At 37.9% G+C, this 20,677-nt stretch overlaps 1 protein-coding gene across 2 annotated transcripts in view; it reads right to left on the bottom strand.

The window, feature by feature from the left end:
- The window catches only part of ltbp3 (latent transforming growth factor beta binding protein 3), a 35,419-nt gene extending 16,749 nt beyond the window's left edge, over positions 1-18,670 (bottom strand). For both annotated transcript variants that reach the window (XM_079419254.1, XM_079419253.1), the window contains exons 1-6: positions 18,021-18,670; positions 3,948-4,096; positions 3,635-3,737; positions 2,961-3,127; positions 2,747-2,852; positions 1,779-1,865 (exon numbers count right to left, since the gene is read on the bottom strand). In XM_079419254.1, the coding sequence (XP_079275380.1) occupies positions 1,779-1,865; positions 2,747-2,852; positions 2,961-3,127; positions 3,635-3,737; positions 3,948-4,096; positions 18,021-18,261 (853 nt within the window). In that variant the 5' untranslated portion in view covers positions 18,262-18,670. The remainder of the gene's footprint in view (positions 1-1,778; positions 1,866-2,746; positions 2,853-2,960; positions 3,128-3,634; positions 3,738-3,947; positions 4,097-18,020) is intronic.
- Positions 18,671-20,677: the final 2,007 nt, after the last annotated feature.

Below are 20,677 nucleotides of genomic sequence, written 5' to 3' on the forward strand. Positions count from 1 at the left end.
AGAAAGTCCTTGACTTCGGCATCAGGAATGGATATCGGGACTGCTCTACTATTACTTGCATCTCTAGGATAAAATACTTTTTAATGCAGCAACTTTACAGGACTAATTGCAGATGCTCGTATTTACGATAATTCCGATAGCACATGAAGGCAGCATTAAGCCCTGTGTTTCCTTGTGTCTAGTGTCCGCTGTTATATGTCATTCTATGTGCTCTATGTCTCCTACGTTCCCTGTGTTCCCAGTGATTGGATTAATAAAGACTGTTTTGTTGAAAAACTCCTCGTCTCCTCATTCCTAACTCTTGTGAAATCGTGAAAATTGTCTTACTTGATTTTGTTTTAAAAAACAACAGTAAAATTCCAATACTAACATTTATGAATGGTGATAAAGTTCTTGCTTTTTCTCAGCTTTTATTTTGACAGAAACCTGTAGGAAGACCTCAGTGCTTCTTCTTGTTGACAACAGCAGATTTATAAATGATTCTCATTACGAATTGTGAAGATGTTTGTCGCATGTATTGCATTGTCACATGCCTTCTAAAAATTCATAAAACGTTACTGATCAACTGACGAGAAACACTGTTTTAGCACAGATTTTCCTCGCAAAGCGCCTGAAAGTAGTCCCCAGGTAGGTAACTAGTTATGATATAGCTGGGGACTACTTTTAGGCGCTGCAAAATATTACTGCACCTGCTGCACCCATGGTACGGCAGCAAATTTCCTTGATTATTAAGCCGGAACGAGAGTATAGTTCCTAGCCATATCAGCCTAGAAAATCACAACTTTTCATTTTCCGTCGGTCTTAGTGCATGATGTAACTACAGAAGACTCAAGCTTTAAATAGGAAAATTATTGAAACTCTTTAGTCGTTTTTGAGCGAGATGCTAATGGTCTAATCCGATTCAATGATCTATGCTAAGCTAAGATAAAAGTGCTACCGCCAGACCCGGAGATAGGCTGAATGGATTCAAAAACATTAAAACTCAACTGTTTAACTCTTTCCAAAAAAAGTGGAGTGTTCCTTTAAGGCCATTTGGTGATTTCAATCATCATACAGTAACCAGCAACAACCACCCCTTCCTCTTCTTGTCGAAGGCATGCGATGCAGCACTAAATGGTCTCTCACTGTCGGTGCTTGTAATGATTTTTGCATCTTTCTTGGACAGTTTTAAATGCTTCCACACTACCGACATGTTTGCTGCATTATAAAGAGTGTGCACCTCTCACTCTACACTGGTTGCTATTTGATCGCATCATGTCTTTGTTCGGTACAATTTATGTGGTCTTTTCGCTTATTTGGCCGAACACCGGAAGAGCTTTTTTTTGCTATTTTTGGCCGAATAATTTGGTGCATCCCTAATTCACACTATTAAAGATTTTTCAATCTATCCCAAGAGTTGTCATGACTGAAATAATGTTATAACAATTACTATATTATTTTTATATTAATACTAAGATAATTAGATCACATGACTGAGTAGCTTCAGTTTATGATAGTTATCATAAACTCCACCTACTACACATGAGTTTCATCCTCAATAATCTTGTCAAAATAAAACCCACTGGTCTGGCTATCTACCTAACACAAGTATAAACTATTTTTCTGCCTGTGGTTGCATGTGATACTTCCCCTAAACCGAATGATAGAAAATGTTTTGGCAGCCGTCTTGTTTGTGTTAATTTAATGCTCATGGATTTGTACATTTTATGACAACCAACATAACTACAATTTGTAAAACCTATACAACACACACAATTAGGCATGTATACACACATTACCTTGGCAGTGAGTGCTGTTGAGTCTCTTGTATCCCTGAGGGCACGTGGAGCCAAAGTCCTCTACTATAGTCTGGTGTTTCCCAGCATCTGAATGAGAGAAATTCAGACAAATTACTAATCATTTCTCCAAGAAAAAGCATCTCTACTAGCTGCTTTGTTTGTTTGACTAAGCCAGAATATGAAACTATGAGACATCACACCAATGAAGAGAATGTAAAACAAAGCCAAATAAAAATGAAAGTGGTGGAAGACGTTGAGAAAATTGATGAAAGAAGTGTCTTTGAGGGGATTTATGTCCAAGAGAAACTGGTAGCATGGTGTGCTGTGTGTGATGTGCTTTACTTCTATGTGTGTGAGAAAGTGAGAAAAGGGCCACAGTGGGAACTTTTCTCTGAAGCTGATATTTTCTCTTCTGTTTAAGAACAAGCGAGAACAGAGACAGAGTGGCTTTCCAGAAAGGCTTCTGCCAAAGCCAACATTTTTTCGTCCTTTTTTCCAGCCTTCACTTTTGTCTCCTTTTACTGCAAAGGGTGTGTCATTGGAAAATATGGTGATGTTGCTGAGGCACGAAGACACGCGCAGACATTCACACACACTCGAACGCAAACACTAACACACATCCACTCACACATAGAAGCATTCACCAGGCCAGGATCACAGTCTGACTAAACTCTGAGACATCAAATGAGTTACAGAGAGAAAACAGGAGTGGAAAAAAGCATTTTTCTTCTAGACCATATTGAAATTTAACTCCAAGACTGCAACGACACATTCCCACCTGTCAAGCTATGACAGGGTGCATTTATAAGAAAAAACAGAGTCGAGTGAGATGAACTGTTATTTTTACAGAATTAGTAATAAGAAGGGATTGCTTTTGGCTGGACAGACACTTTGATCTTGGACAGAAACAGTAAAATGCAACTCCCAAAGAAAAGTTAAATTATATAGCAGAAATTATTTCAACTTACAAGGTAGTAATGGGCATTTGTAACATTTATTTTGGCCCCAGGAATTACCCACACTGCCACAGCAGTCTTCCTGATTGGTCAAACCAGGGAGAGGGTTACTACTGCACTGTAAAAAGAAAGAGTAATAATTAGAGTGTTGTTAAATATATATTAAAGAATAAATTCATAGGAAAATCAGATTTTGTGCATCATCTCATCTACTTCTGTCACTCACAGCTTGTTTGGGTGTGGTTTCCTGGAAGCACCTCCCCTTTGGCTTGTGCGTCTGTGGAGGGAGGCGAGTCACAGTCTTGGAACTGTGAGGCTTGTTCTCTGATTGGTCAAGAGAATGAATGACAACTGAAGTGTCTGGCGTGTGAACAACACGAACATTGACCTGCACTGAAAAGATAAGAGTCCAAAAAGAAGGAAATGCACAGTTATTTTTAAATAACTTTTTAATAATAATGAAGTTTAGAAGCATTAAGCATGAATATATGATTGGATATCACAATTTCTAAAAAAAAAAAAAAAAGTGTTGTTTTAGTATTATTTATATAATATAATAGAATTTATTCATATTTTGAATTAGATTTTATTTTTATTTAGTTTAGTTTTAAATGATTTTTAAATGATAAAAATTACTTTTTTAATATATTTTTTACTATACAATAACAACACTGTAAAAAACACATTTATATTGACCTAGATGACATATGATCATGTTCTGAACCATCCCAGACTGAGCTATAGATGCACAGAATGTTACAGAATGAGCTTTAGTTACTCTTTTGATCATTACTTCTGCAATGAAAGATTCTCACATAGGTTTTTCATGCGTACACATGTATGTGAATGAGACCACATTTCAGTCATATTAAAAGTGGAACTGTCCTGTGTGCCAATTACCTTCAGAAGAGTGATGTCCAGCGCCTTGCAGTGTGAACACTGTCATCTGCTGCCGCCCACCTGTGCCACCTGGCTCTGACAGACTCTGGGACTCCGGCATCACCTGGAGAGATTCAATTATTTTCAGTTAATTATTCATCTAAAAAATCAAGACAAAGCCCTCAAGAGACATGATACACATTCAGTATATTCTTTCTATCACAACTGGTTTTACACCATCAGTTTGTTTGTTTGGAATCAAGATTACAACTGAAAAAAAAAGGTGCATTTACAGTTAAGTCAGTGGAAAACACAGTGTGAAGGAGACACTCACCTGTACGTTGTAGACGGGCTGCTTGTTGCCTCGAGAAGCCTGAGTCCGAAGTGGGAATTGGCAGAGGCGTCCGGTGAAGCCTGGTGGACAGAGACAATGTGTGCGGGTACTGCATACTCCTCCATTCATACAGGTGAGAGGACACACCACTGCAAACACAGACAGATTACAGATTAGACATGACACACCAGGTTTGACAATATTTAGATATTAATTATTATTTTAGATTAAACATACTAATTATTTATGAGGGCAGACTGCATTTTATTTTTCACTGCCACAAAGGCCTGGTTTAAACATGGATTCAGAGTATCTGCTTTATATCGTGGCGTGTCAGACTGCGGTCTGGTTAGAGCACTCTTTTGTGGTCTGAAATATCAAGCCAGGCTTAACCAGATTATTCTGGAACACTGGCATCATTATTTAATACCAGCTCATGGTGGTTTCAGAGGGAAAAATCCAGTGTCTTTCTGTTATTGTGTTCTGCCCTGTGAAGAGCTACTCTATAAATTATTTAAGAGTATATTTAGTGACACCTGAATGAAAGGTGGAATATGACTATTAAATGTTTTATTAAACTTTATAAAAAGAAAAAAATAATAAAATCACAGTTGATGATTTAACAAAACACTATTTTTAGAGTTTCTATAGTTTATGGCATAGATTTTATCGTTTTTAAAATGTACGAAAAAAGTAAAACCCTAAATACTAGATGCTAAAAAGTTTTTTATTTATTTTGTAAAAAAAAAAACTATACTGTAGCAGTGTGTGTTACTACATTTTACTATAATAATAGCAATGCTTTTTAATAGCAAGAAAATGAATGAGCTAAATCTAATCTCAAAAAAAACATGATAGAAACAAATATCCTTTAAATATCTGTATCTAAAATCCTGTAAATCACACATGCAAATTTAGACTTCTAGCCTATAATCAGCAAGATTTTTTATCTAGACATATTTATTGTAACATCAAGCTCCTAGATTTAGACTTCATATGGAAGAAAATGTTGTGAGGAATATAATTTACAAACAAACATAAAAGTAAACAATTTAAAAGCATCTTAGAAAGAAAAACAAGCCACGATTGAGCCAACAACCATGAAGTTGCAGCACTGCAAAGCACTGCAAAGATCTTGACAGCAGATGTGCAAAACAATACAGAAATTCCAGATTGGACAACCAGAGGACATTTTGAAGAGCACAAAGGCATATGATTAGGCTGGCAGTAGCAAACTGTGGCTCGCCTGTAGCTTGATGAGGACAACACACGGAAACAATTACAGCTGGCCGGAGTCTGTCTGCGTGCATATGACTACCACCCACACATGCTCACACCACCAGCATTCTTACTTTACATAAAAATAAGATGACTTTATATAAATGTGCTTATGAGAGAGACAGAGAGAGAGGGAAACACTTGAAGCAAAACCAAGCTAATACAGATACAAACAAACAACATAGTTTCTAGTAAAAACAAAAACAAACAGCCACATGAGTAGAACATAAAAAGTAAAAAGGTTTCTTTCTTACTTTATTGCTTTCTTCCTGCCTTTCTAAATGCCCAGTAATCATAGCATAGACATACTGAATGTAAAGTGCCATTCTGTCAGTGAGTGCATGTGTACCGTGAAGCTTTAATGACTATGTGGGTGTGTATATATGGCTGTGAGTGATTTTCTGTGTGGAAGCTTGTGTTTTTGCCTATGACGTGCAGATATATTCATAACTGTGTGTAGATTTGTGTATGTGAAGCTGTGTGTGTGTGCGTGTGGGAATGCCTTAGTGTGTCTGTGCTTGCTGAGTTAATTGCAGTGCTCCAGACAGATAGAGGTTTCAAAAATACAGCTTTAGACTTCACTACACCACTAACTCACACACATACATGTGACTTTTCCCAGCAGCATATAGTTCACAGGGAATGTAGTGCTTTTGTACTATATCTTGGCCTCTTATACCCAAAATTTTAGTTTGTCCAAATCTGCTTCGAATAGCTTTGTTTTGCTTATAAAATATTTACTTGAATCTCAGAAAGGCCAGAACACTGACAAAAGTTCTAGAAATCTTACAACATATCGTGTGCTTATGATTTCTGAGGAATGTCAAATACTTTCTTACTCTTTGTCTGAGCTAAAGAGCATGTTAATGGGTTTAACAGATCCAATATGTGTGCGTATGTGTGTGTTGATGGGTGGGGTGTATAAGATAGGACAGAGCGTGCAATGATTTCTGCGGGTTAGTTGGGGGTGTGTCTGCTGTGCTCATCTAATCCACTGCCTGTCTGAAAATCACTATGTATTTACAGTAAGAAGCTGAAAGCTTCATATCAGCTTTCTCACACCACAGTATAAAAAGCAGGCAGCTGAATCCATAAACCTTATACAGCAATGGATAAATCCGCTTCGCTATAGCAGGGTTCAAATTAGGTCCTTGAGTGGCTTTAATCTGAGACACACAGGGAAAATAAATAACCTTTTACAGATTGTGTTCTTAAAATGTCTTTGCTCACCAGTTAAATATTTAAAATATTTTTATTTTTGTTCTGGCCACCATACTAGTTTATTCTAGTTTCTGTAATGTAAAATATTGTGGGGGTAGGTCAAACTATACTCAATGTAAATCATATAAGAGTCAGCGACCTTAGCCTCAGTAAAATGCCAGCTAAAAGCTCATTTAAAAAAGCATCCTGTGCCAAGACAAAATTACATATGAGATGTCTTTAATATGTCATCACTTGCAGCCAGCCATGATTAGAGAGCAAACTAAGAGTTTTACTTTAAATTTCTCATCGAGGTAAAATAAACAAGTACCTCGTCCTCTCCATCTCAATAATAACTCAGATTTAATAATAACTCAGACTATGCTCAGATTTACCAAGATACCAAAGTCTGCCATCAAGTCGGAAGTTTCATTAAGAACTCAAAACAGTCTTAGCAAATTCTAAATTAATGTAAATGATTCGTAAGTCTCTTAAGATATTAAAGAGCAATGTCTGAGCAACAAAACTGCAATCTCTACGTGACTGTGTGATAGAGGACCAACACCCATTGAGCACACTGCAAATTATATATAAAAGTCACCATTCAAATGTTTGGGGTTGTTAATATTTTTGAAAGCGTTTTTTATACTCACCAATCCTGCACTTATTTTATCAAAAATACAGTAAAAGCAGTAATATTGTGAAATATTATTACAATTTAAAAGAACTGTTTTCTATTTTAATATATTTTAAAATTTTAATTATTCCTGTGATGGCAAAGCTACATTTTCAGCAGCCATTTCTTCAGTTTTCAGTGTCACGTAACCCTTTAAAAACCATTCTAATATGCTGATTTAGTTTTTATTAAGCACTTCTTTATAACATTTTTCAGCATTATTTGAAAAAAGTTCAAAAGAACCTGTTAACACAATATTGTTGTCAGCTCTGTATCTCTGTTCCTCAGTATAGAATTGCATTCTGTCTGTTAATGTTTATCTCATCTTGTTTTTCAGTAAATGTCTTTAACCCAAAAAATTACCTTTCGCAAGCAGGGGTATGAAAAAAAGATATGTGCTCTGACTTCTCTCTGAAACTGCACAGTAGCCTTTAAACAGTTATACTGCAAACCATAAAATGTTTTTCAAAACAAAGGGAATAACTAGGTATAATTGTTTAGAAGGAAGGAGAGAAAAATAAAAAAATGAATGGAGCAATGAGACAGATGACAGATAGTGGAAAAGGAAAACTTGAGACTGTTTAAAATATTCACACAAAGAATTGTAAGCTGTTTTCCTTTAATGCACCAGTGGCAGAGCAGGAAATAGACCCTTAGGTGTGTGTTTGTGTGCGAGAGGAAGAAAGACACCCATGAGTGCTGTGGTACAGTACCATTGGTACAGTGAAGTAGAAGCAAAGAAATGTTCACATTCTTCAGATACCCTGGCGCAAAGGCCAGCAAGCTCAGACAGATACACTCTGAGCACTGGCTCTCCCTGGCAGAAAGACACATGACTTAGCCACAATTCACTCGTGCTTTTATTAATTATTATTATATACATATTAGACATTAAGTCTCTCTTTTTTTCTATACAAAGGCCTAAATATACACACATACAAAGAAAGTAAGAGAGAAAGAAAGAGAGAGTAAAGCACCAGTGCTTTTATCCCCAGCCACCTCCTCACACAGATGAATCACTTTAGCACCAGTCAACACTAGTCATGTATGCTTCAGCTGCAGGGTTATTCAGTTCAGATAAGCTTCAACACCTACATGCGAGAGTAGTTAATGACTGACCCATTTAAACGATCAAAAGTTATCAAGATTTTTACATCAAAAAACATCATTTAGACGTAATAGACTATTTTCTGTCCTGTTTTGACCCCTTCATTGGAATGTTCTGTTTGAATAGGTGTGGTGGATTGTGGACTCGGAAGTAAACGCCCACTTGCTATGATTGGCTAACAGTTGTGTATGTTTGACAGCCTTCATCCTTCACAGATGGACGCTGCTGTGATTTAGGTTAAAACTACACAAATACTCATATCAAACAATCTGTAATAACAGACAAAGCAATAGTGACCAAATAATAAAAAATAGTTACTCACACTTATGTCGTGTGACATCAGATCCAATATAGTTGGCACAGCATCGTCATTTAGTTTCAGTCGATCTGAAAATCCTGGATCGATTTGTGCCTTGTTAGTAAACGAATTTGCAGTAAAATGAAGTGAAGGACCAAGTTTGTCCTGATGCGGTCTGGCACTTAATTAAACCTTATCGTTTGGTTTCTGTGTATACCTGCGTTTGTCACTCTTATCATTTACCTACTGTGTGCGCAAATAGGTAGGCAGGGCTAAACAGGCAGTGATGTAGAAGCAGGCGTTGATCTTCTTCAGCAGAGGTGGTGTTTAGCCACACAATTAAATAATAAAGTGGCACATTCCACAACCTGTCGTTTGGACAGACTGGCTTCAATAAAAGCTGTTTTTAGAAGATGAGAAAGTTTTGAGTTCTGAAACTTACAGAATGTTTTTATAGCACAATGACCTCTTCTGTATCAAAAGGTTAAGGGGATTTTGATTTCTCAGTTCATGGCCCCTTTTAAACATGACAAAAGGAAGGGGACTGATCAGATGTGGAACAAAAGACCAACCAAGAATTTCATTTTGCCCAATTTTTACAAATGTAATGTTGCTTATACAACCCGAATTCCGGAAATGTTGGGACTTTTTTTAAATTTGAATAAAATGAAAACTAAAAGACTTTCAAATCGCATGATCCAATATTTTATTCACAACAGAACATAGATAACATAAATGTTTAAACTGAAAAAATGTAAAATTTTATGCACAAAATGAGCTCATTTCAAATTTGACGCCTGCTACAGGTCTCAAAATAGTTGGGACGGGGGCATGTTTACCATGGTGTAGCATCTCCTCTTTTTTTTTCAAAACAGTTTGAAAACGTCTTGTCATCGAGGTTATGAGTTTCTGGAGTTTTGGAATTTGGTCCCATTCTTGCCGGATATAGGTTTCCAGCTGCTGAAGAGTTTGTGGCCGTCTGTGACGTATTTTTCGTTTAATGATGCGCAAAATGTTCTCTATAGGAGAAAGATCTGGACTGCAGGCAGGTCAATTCAGCACCCGGACTCTTCTACTACGAGAGTCTTTTGCATGCTGTAATAGCTGCATTATGTGGTTTTGCATTGTCCTGCTAAAATACACATCGTCTGGAGGGGAGCATATGTCACTCTAAAACCTTTATATAACTTAAAAATAAAACATAATAAACATGCAAGCTGCCCATACCGTATACACTTATGCACCCCCATACCATCAGAGATTCTGGCTTTTGATCTGAAAGCTGATGACACGCTGGAAGGTCTCCCTCCTCTTTAGCTCAGAGGACATGGCGTCTGTCAAATTTGGACTCCTCTGACCACAGAACACTTTTTCACTTTGAAACAGTCCATTTTAAATGAACTGGCCCACAGAACATGACAGCGCTTCTGGTCCATGTTCACATATGGCTTGCTTTTTGCATTATAGAGCTTTAGTTGGCATCTGCAGATGGCACGGCGGATTGTGTTTACCGACAGTGGTTTCTGGAAGTATTTCTGGGCCCGTTTAGTAATGTCAATAACAGAATCATGCCGATGAGTAATGCAGTGTCGTCTGAGGGCCCGAAAACCACGGCCATCCAACTTCGGCCTTGTCCCTTACGCACAGAGATTTCTCCAGATTTCTTTTGATTATGTTATGCACTGTAGATGATGAGATTTGCAATTTGGCGTTGAGGAACGTTGTTTTTAAAGTATTCCACAATCTTTTTACGCACTCTTTCACAGATTGGAGAGCTTCTGCCCATCTTTGCTTCTGAGAGACTCTGCCTCTCTAAGTCAGGGGTTTTCAACCTTTTAGGACATGCGCCCCCCTAAGTTTGTCTAATTTCACTCGCGCCCCCCCAACACCCCCCCCCCCCCCCCGCGAGCCCAAAGTGTGCGAACATCATTCACATATTGTTTGCTGCGTTTCCAGTGCGTAGCATTAAGAAACATAAACATAAAACCAGCTTACCTGATTCAGTGTGATGGCTGAGCCTGTTTCTGAGATAACAACATGCCAATCCGTGGTTGGATTTCTGTGACTAACCGTAAATCATTTTACACCATTCTCACTGTCGCCGAACAGCGGGAGTCAGATTGCCCCCTAGCGGATGGCTGAAGAATTGAAAGCTCGTATTCATAAATCTTCAAGGCAATGTCTCTGAATTAATTGATGCTCGCGCCCCCCTTGACAGGTGCTGACATGTGGCGCCCCACAGGTTGAAAACCCCTGCTCTAAGTCATCCCTTTTATGTTACAGACCTGATGTCAATTAACTTAATTAGTTGCTAAATGTTCTCCCAGCTGAATCTTTTCAAAATTTCTTGCTTTTTCAGCCCTTTGTTGCCCCCGTACCAACTTTTTTGAGACCTGTAGCAGGCATCAAATTTGAAATGAGCTCATTTAGTGGATAAAAGTGTAAAATAAAGTGTCTTAAACATTTGTTATGTTATCTATGTTCTATTGGGAATAAAATATTGGCTCATGTGATTTGAAAGTCTTTTAGTTTTCATTTTATTCAAATTTTAAAAAACGTCCCAACATTTCCAGAATTCGGGTTGTAAAATAAACATCTAAAATATACAAGAAAAAGCTGCAAGTAACTCAATGACCAAGCAGACATATTGGCCAACAGGTTACTTTGGCACTGGACTGAATAAACACACAAGCAGTAAACGGTAATCCTAATATGGATGGCCAACAACCACTGACCCGCCTTTCAACAAATCAGTAAGGTTGATCCAAAAAACATCAGTAAAACACTACCTATATCATGCACTGTAAAAAACAACAACACATAATACACATGCACACACACACTATCAAATGTTTGGGTTTGTTAAGATTTTTTTTCTCTTGTGCTCACCAAGTCTGCATTTATTTGAAATAGATATAAACATATATAAATGTAACATTATAAACGTTTTTCCTGTCATGACTGATCAATTTACTGTGGTCTTACTGAATAAAACTAATACTTTCTTTCAAAAGAAAATCTCACTGACTGAAAGTTTTGCATGGTAGTGTGTAAAAGAGCTGCAAGCGTGTAAGAATGACAGTTCTACATTGAACAGAATAAAAAGTACTGAAATTCATTACACTGCCCACTTTAACACATTTCTTCAATTATCATCAAGAAAACATAGTACTTCACGCACCCACTAACACATCAATACCAACTAACTTATCTGCTAACAAAGTTACTAGCAAAAACACCAACAAACCCTCCCATTAAATTGTATGTTAGCAACTATAATTAAGTGTTCTAAACACAAACATACGGAAAATATAAAAGTGGCCATTAGTGTCAAAACAGAAGGTGGGGCAAAAGAATAGTCAACCTAATTCGGTTTCTTGACAAAAGCCTAGGACTGTTTATTTCTGTGGGCAGCAAAATAACAAAAACAACAAGCACACACCCATTATAATGCTGAGCCCAACTTTCCCAAAAATATACTAACTATATATAATCACTATCAGCAGTGTGTTAAACCTGACGGTCATAAAAACATCAGAGACACTTTAAAAAATGCTCACCTAGAGTCTGGAGAAAAGTCTAGAAAAGAGAAGAGTGAGTGTTTACTGAAAGGGAATGTGCATGTACTGTACTGTATATCAACATACATAAACATACCCACATACAAATACCACACAAACACAAATATTAACATTCTAGCATGTATGGATGCCTTTCTCTTGCGAATACAGAGGCATTTTCTTTCAAACATTTTCCTAGACATAAACTGTAGCATTAAAAGCTGTTTGACTTCCAATAAGCACAAATTAGCTCTCCAAAACCACACTTACTTCAAAGCACCTCCACTTTTGTCAAGAGTCTGACCTGAGCTAAAAATATTTTTCAAAATAACTTTCATCCACAGATCTCACAAAAAAACAAACACATCAAATAAAACATCAAACCAATGTAGGACAACCCCTTTCTTTCATCTCAGTGTTTACATATTCCTGCTATGAAACAGCGTCTTGCAAGCTTTTTATACATAGTGGCAAGGGGGCCGGAACGTGTCGTGACCTTGGCAACAGTAGAGGTTCCAGATTCTGAAAGCCAAACAGATGTGAGCGTGGATGGATGGAATGCCCACAGGAGACTGTGACTGTGATGTCATCATCAGCGCTTGACAGGTATTTGTGTATTTATGGCGAGAAAGGAAGAGGAAAGGGGACATTCAGAATGGAATATTACGGGAAATTTCATGTGCAGAGGGAAAATAGGCCAGGCACTACAAACACTAACTTTTAAACAATATACTAAGACTATGATGAAATGAATCATTGGAAATTTCTTTTTTGAGAGTTGTTGAAAAAAAAAAAAAGTATTTGGAAGCTATTTGTACCTTTTCTTGGAGCGTGCTACTGTGAATCCAGAATTATCAAACGAGTCTTAATGTGGTGTTCTATCTGTCCATGTTTAACTGAAGTTGTAAGGTTTAGTCTGGCTGAGAAAATATTGATGTTTTGGTGTCTCTGTTTGCCTGGGCACCAATGAAAGAGAAAACCAGAAAGATTTCCCAGGCCCTTAATAGAAGGGGTCCCTGCAATGGGAGATTAAATAAAAACAGGGGTCCAAACATAACGGTTGACATCACTGCCTCCTGCTGATCTATGATTAGTCTGTGGAATTTGTCTGTGATATTATTAACCAGTAATATTTAAACGTCTTGGACCTTCCTTAGTAAGGGTGGTGCCATATTTAATTTTTGACAAGAATGAAAGCAAGGCTGTGAGGGATAGAAGCACAGTGTGTTCAATGGACTGTACTGCTGTTTAACAACATGTTACAACATGTGACAAAACATCTTTTTAAAGAAACTTTCAATCCTCATAAAACAGTTTTGAAAGTTGTGAGTTTTGTGAGAGTTGTGAAAATTATGTGATCTAGTACCTTTATACAGTATGTACCATTGTAAAGACTGTGGTCTACCCCTCACAGCTACGTTTTCATCCTGTCGGGACTAAGGCATATAGTTCACCCCAAAATGAAAATTCTGAAAAACAAAAGAAGATATTTTGAAGAATTTTTTTGTCTATATTATAAAAGTCAATGATGCAAAACAACTGACTTTCACTGCATGGACAAAAAATACATCTTCAAAATATCTTTTATGTACTTCAGAAGAAAAAAAAGTCATCCAGGTTTGAGTAAATTATGACAAACAGAACTACGCCTTTAAATACTAAACATCACAAAAGGCCTATGGAGGGGAATTCTATAATGCTAAAAGCGTCAATGAAGAGTGTGAAAGAATTAAACTAGCCCTATCACTCAAAAACCTTGTCTACCGTTAACCTTCAGACGTTTTCACTTCTGAATAACTACAGGGTATGTGACCAATAACAAATACACATACATATACAGACATTCCTCTGCTCTGCTTTAAATAACTGGCCTCGTTCTAACAGTGAGAAGCAGTGAGTTTACTCAGAGTAAACCAGAATGCTTGTTTAAGGGCCTGAGTTTCAATATTGCCCTTTAAAAAAGCCCACAGCTGCCACCTCTCCCTCAAACACAGACACTCATTTATACACAGTGTTCTCTTATCACTTTCCAACACAACCTCTAATTGGGGTTTCAAAGTCTTAGACTGGCAAGACCAATTATGCCAATTGCATCTCACTCTGCTCTTAAATCTACTGCATAAGAAGTGCATGGGAAACTCTACAAGGAAGAATGGGAAATACGATCCACAAAAAAGCAAAAGTTAGATAAAAAGGACAGTGAGAAGGAAAGGACTGAGAAACCAGAGGTTGATGACACAGAAACTAATAACTTCTGCACTTCATACAACAAATAGTAGATGACCACTGACTCACACGCTTACAAAAACACAAGGTTTGGCATGCTTCTGGAATGTTCAACTGGATTTCTGACACATTTTCCACTCTCAAACTGCTCCTTTGTGGCTTGCTGCATGGATTTTCCATGCATAGGCGTAAAATATGAGCAGAGGAGGAATAAAAGCCTGATTAGCCCCAAAGACTTCATGTATCTAGTTATGTAATAAATCTGGCTCTTACTATTGCGTGCACTCTAATCACAGCACACTGAGCACTGCACTCCACAGTAGTTAAATTAAGAGGGATCGCAGACTGTGCTGTAAGTAGAACCAAGTTAAATAAAGAAATGAACAGAAGTCACCAAAATATGTGAAAATATGTGATGCCTACATGTGAAAGAGAGGCAGTCTGTGTGTGTGTGTGTGTGTGTGTGTGTGTGTGTGTGAATGAAGACTAAAATAGGCACTGGGTAGTGCTTCTGTGGCATGCTGGCGTCATTCTGGGCACTCTGTGGCACTCTGCAGAAGTGGAGGATGGTTTGGGGTTTACACACCTCTCACCACAAAACCCAGATCCTGGCATTGACAGACAGATAGAGGAACACAAAAAGAGAAAAAGAGGCTACTTTTTCAGTACTTAACAAACTGCTAATGATACTGTCAGTAAATAAGCAAATATTAAATAATAGTTTACCCAAAAATTACAAGTTGCTGAAAATGTACTCATCTTCAGGCCATTTGAGATGTAGATGAGTTTTTTTGAAGAAAGATGTAGGTTTGAAGAAACTTAGCATTACATCATTTGCCTACCAGTGGATCCTAAGTAAATGGGTGCCGTCAGAATGAGAGTTCAAACAGCTAATGAAAACATCACAATAATCCACCACACAATTTCCAGACCATCAATTTACATTTTATGAAGTGAAAAGCTGCAAGTTTGTGTGAGTTTTGTGGATTAATTGTTGGTGATGTTTTCATCAGCTGTTTGAATTCTCATTCTGAATGAATGAATGAATGTTGCATTTATATAGCGCCTTATTGTGTATTGCTGTACACCCAAAGCGCTTTACAATCATGTGGGGGGGTCTCTCCTCAACCACCGCCAGTGTGCAGCATCCACTTGGATGATGCGACGGCAGCCACAGCACAACGGCGCCAGTGCGCTCACCACACACCAGCTACAGGTGGAGAGGAGAGAGTGATAGAGCCAAATGATAGAGTGATAGAGTGATAGAGCCGTCATTCTGACGGCATCCATTCACTGTAGAGGATCCACTGGTAAGCAAGTGATGTAATGCTAAATCTCTCCAAATCTGTTCAGATGAAGAAACAAACTCATCTACATCTTGAATGACCTGAGGGTGAGTACATTTTCAGCAAATTCTCATTTTTGGGTGACTATTACTTTAACAAAAAGAAAAGGTTGAGACTCTGCATATCAAATAAGATGAGTCGACATGTGAGTATTCTTTATGTGCCTGATGCTCCAGACAGTGTGTACATTCCATGACTGCAACCACAAAGACTAAGTCAAAGAAAAATGTAATATGCATCATCTTGACAGCTGAGTCAGGCTTTAAGCAAAATGTAAAAAACCTAATGACAAATTGTATTGCTGGTATTAAAATAAAGGTTTATTTAATGATGATGTTTATACAGCTTTAACACGGTTTGAGTATAGCTGCAGTGCTTATTTCCACTGAACATCATGAACTCTGGACTCTGGACAAGTCTAAGCTAGCGACTGAAAGACCTTGTGAGAAGAGTATTATTCCCTAACAGACTTACAAAAACCAAAGGGTTCAGAAAAAATCAGGTCTGGTGAAATTAAATAAATAACAACAACAAAAACTTCAACCAGCCTGTTGGGTAGCATTATGAAAGAGCATGTGGGTGATTCTTGAACTCATAATCCTGTAGACAGACAAATTCTCAGATTGTCATGCAAACAAAAGGACTTGTGTGAAAGAATAAGAGTTTGAGAATGTGTTGAGAAATTCATCAAAAAGTGTCTGTAAGAGTTAGGTTTAGGGTTAGAGGATGTGATTCATTATTTACTTAGGATGTACAAATATCTTTCAGTTAACTTATCAAATAGGGTTAGGGTTCAGTTAACTTATTAAAGGGTTAGTACAAAAAATTGTACTAACCCACATTTTTAGCAGTAGTGTATGGTCTTCTTTATGTTTAAGTGTCTATATTAAACAATTGTACTATTTAACTACAATAAAAATGTATGCATTAAAGATAATTTACTAAAAAATATTACTCTTATTATTATTATTGTTATTTATGCAAAGTTCAAAAATTTATTTTCAGCTATGTTTTGAGACTTCAAAGCTAAAACAACTTAAAAATTATTCAAAACAATTAACATTAAGTTACCTGTGTCTAATTATAAAACTGTGCTTGTTTTAGAACTAGATTCTAAGAAGTCAGAGAATATGGGTCAGATATGATGTTTGTTATTCAAAAAGTAATTCTCCTATCCCACATCCTTACACACTAACACACCACGAACCACAGATGCTCTTGGTCAGAGTCTTAGAGCTTGATGTGTGTGGACTTCTTCAGACTTCCATAAATGTAGCTTTCACTCAGCAGTGACTCAGCTTCCTCCTTTATTTTTACCACATTTATTTATTTTTGGACTCCACACATTCAAAAGCACACGGGGGCATCCAGCAGACAAAATAAGAGAGAGCAAGAGGGAGAGAAAGAAAGACAACACACCAAATGAACCTGCTGAGAGGCAGAACTAAAATAACCATCACTTTCATCACAATACTGATGAAAAACCCAGACAAACATGCTGAGCTAAACATACCCACACACACTTACAGATATACTCTCTAAGCATATCAGCTCCTGGCATTCTTTTCTTGAAATAACAAACTGGTACACCAGTCCTTGCAGAGGGGGTATCTCTTACTAACATACACACACAAACTATTTTAGTAGTCTGTGGACTGCGAGTGTTTGTTTATGTGGACAAAGAGAATGTGAAAGTACAGTATGTGTGTGTTTAAGAGAAGAGAATATGTGTGTGAGCAGTGCAGATCTTGGTGCGTAGACTTTATGGCACCATGCCTTACCACATCCAATCTGATACAGCTCAGAGCAAGAGCTACCCTGCCAACCAGACAATATGCAGAAACCATTACCAAGAGCGAGAGAGAAATAGATGGAGAAAAAGTGAGGCGGTTATTACTGGATTTCCACTCACAGACTCACGTGCCACATATTCAACCATAAAGTTTGTGTATTAAAGGGACAGTTCACTCCAAAAAAAAAACAAAAAAAAACTGTCATAATTGATTCACACTTCCACATCTGCTTGACTTAGGCTACTTTCTTAGGTGAAACATAAAAAGAAACGTTAGGTAGAATGACAGGCCCAGTCACCATTCACTTTCATTGCATAGAACAAAATATGCAATTAAAGTGAATGGAGAATGACTGTTTCAGTCACTAATATTTTACTTCAGAAATAAAGTCATAACACTTTTGGAACAACATTAGGGTAAGTAAATAAGTAACAAGTCATTCCAGGTGAAATGTTTATTTTGGGGTAAACTCTACCTATAAGGTCTTTCTTCATCCAAGTGTGACAAAAACATTAACAATAGAGTTCGTGAGCAGTCATCAGACCAAACTTAATAATAATCATTCTAAACTTGTTTGAGTTGACTTACCGACTCTGAAGCCCGGCCCGGTAAGTGTATCCGCCGACTGTCCGTTTTCACCGATGAGGGTCGTGTTGTTGCCCTGCTCGCAGGTGTCCTGACACTGGCCCTTCAGACACGTCCGTTTGCAGATGAGTGGCGCGATAACCACTTTGAAGCGCTCGCGAGTGGACGCGCGCTCGCCGCACAGAGCCAGCCGCTGGAGCGCGAGCCAGATGAGGAGCAGATGTGAGAGAATCAGCGAGGGCATGCTGGCATCCCTCAATGCCAACACAGGGCATTCACGCTACCACCCACAATATATGTCCGAAAAGCCTGAGCGGATCAGGCGGTCCCTCCGCGCACGACCGCAGAAGACGTTTTGCTGGAGCCCCGTTTGGAAAAAGTACGCAAGCACGCGCTCTCTTCCCAGGCAGCGCTGGCTATGAAAGTCCTCGCGCAGAAAGTTTTCCCGATGCCTCCTTGTCCCGTTTCGAGTGAGGAACTTGAAAAATTACGTCCGGTTCGGTGGATAAAAAATACAGATTATCCGCATCGAGGTCGTTTGCGACATTTTTAAAAGGCGCCTTAAAATTCTTACATGTTTTAAAGGGCAACCTGGCAGTGGAATAAGGTGAAAAACTCCTCATTCCTTAAAGCAGTTCTCCTTACTTTCAGTCGCTGCGTGGATGGCGTGTGTGCGTATCACAGTTTGGGAAAGTTTAGGAGGAGGAGAGGCAAAGCGAGAGCCAATCCACGGGCAGCCGAGCTGGCGCAGGGCCAGAGCAGTACAGGAGCGGGACTCATAGAGGTTTTGATGTTGGTGCTTTTCCTCGTCACGTTCTTTTCCCCTTATTTCGAACTCAGAAAGCGCCCGATGACGCTGATGCGCGCGATTTTCCACTGCTGTCACGGTCAGTAAACATAAAAATGGCAGTGGAAATGCCAGCTGCGGTGCCCTGGGCCATAACTTTTGCATGCGCAACACTAATGAATTTGTAGTGTTTACTACTTAAGCGGAGCAAGAGGGCAATTTGCCACATGTGAATTAAAAATCTCTTTAAAAACTCTTTTAACACCTCTGCTGAAAGGGCATGTGCTGGTTAGTCTTCCAGCTTAGAGATGTGGGACACTTCTTGTCAGCTTGGACAGCCTGGAAGACAAGCAAACTGGCTTCAACCCAAGTCCATAACCATGTCTTGAACACTGTGGGGTACTATTGTTTATAATATTGTTTGTAAATAATATTTTAAAATATACATACATTTATTTGTAGGCCTATGCATATATTGCCTATATGTCACTTTTCAATTCAAAACAGCCATATTTGAGAAAAAGTAGAGTGGTTGGCATCACTGGATATCATAAAACAGCTGTTATTGCTAAACCATACCTAGCTCTCTTTCAAAGTCAAAGCTGCTCTGCTTCTGTAAACCTCACCTACTTTGTTTTGATTGGCCATCTAAATCATTTTACATTGCAGAACATCAGCCTTCAAATGTAAGGTTTTTTTGTTATCCATTACTGTGTTGTTATGTATGGGGCTTTAAGTGGGTGTGTCCGGACTACGGGGCAGAGGTCAGAGGGTTAAGATTAAAGATGTCGACACTGCTTAAGGAATGACTGTGTTTGGGTCTATATGTGAAGAATAAACAAAACTTGGTGTCAGAAGTGGTTCTCTCATATGGACTGACCAAAAAGTATAAGTCCAAGGAGGTGAGAGAAGGGATTACCCAAACTTGCAAGAGAGAAAGTGACGAAATTGGAGAGAAATTAAAAGCAGCAAGCTACAAGCGACCAAACAGCGAATGCAAATGAGCTTTGTGAAAAAAAGAAAACTTTTTGAATTTGCTACTGGAAAACTGAGGTCCATTGTCTGTAAAGAAAAAAACAAAACAATAACAACAAACAGAGGCCTGCACAATGGAGTGCAGCAGAGCAGTGCAAATTTCAAATATTGGTGGTGGTAATTAATTTATAATTACTGGGGTCAATATCTACGGTGGTTACAGTTATGCTTCAAGCAACAAACCATTCTCTCTTTTTTCAGCAGGGATAATAGTGTCATGGTATTCCATTAAGTATTTTTGTATATGTATACACTTAAGCATAAACTGGTATTCTTTAGAGTACCATGTACAGGTCCTTAGAAAAAAATACTACAATTGTTTGTATTATTTCTACAGCAACATTGTGAAAATACAATTGGTGTTTTGTTGTTGTTTTGGTGGTATTTGCCACCAGTGGCTTTAAAAAAGAGATTTCTAACAACATTTTATTTTTATGACATTTTATTAATAATTAGGTGGCAAAAATATTACTACCATGGTATTTTTTTTATAAAGGATGAAAAATAAAGCAGTGTTTTTAAAGAGGCTAGTAGTAAATAAAACAAAGATCATTAGAGCATTAGAGCAACAAGAAAATGCTGTTTCAGTTTCTTTACTTAAAAATTTCACATTTAATTTAATGTGTTATTTTTTTTAGTTATCTGTGAAATTTAGACTAGCTATTTCAAGAGTGAAAATTGTTTCAAGGTAATTCTACACAAGTTGTTTTCAGTGTGTTCTTGTTACCAGGGGAGGAGAAAACTTAAAACTAAAGATATGATTGTTTTGAAATTTGACCCTCATAAAAGAAGACCCAAGAGAATGTGATTTTATAGAGAACATGTATAAACAGGGAGA

The sequence above is a fragment of the Barbus barbus genome (assembly GCF_936440315.1).
Source record: "Barbus barbus genome assembly, chromosome: 6".
Taxonomy (NCBI): Eukaryota; Metazoa; Chordata; class Actinopteri; order Cypriniformes; family Cyprinidae; genus Barbus; species Barbus barbus.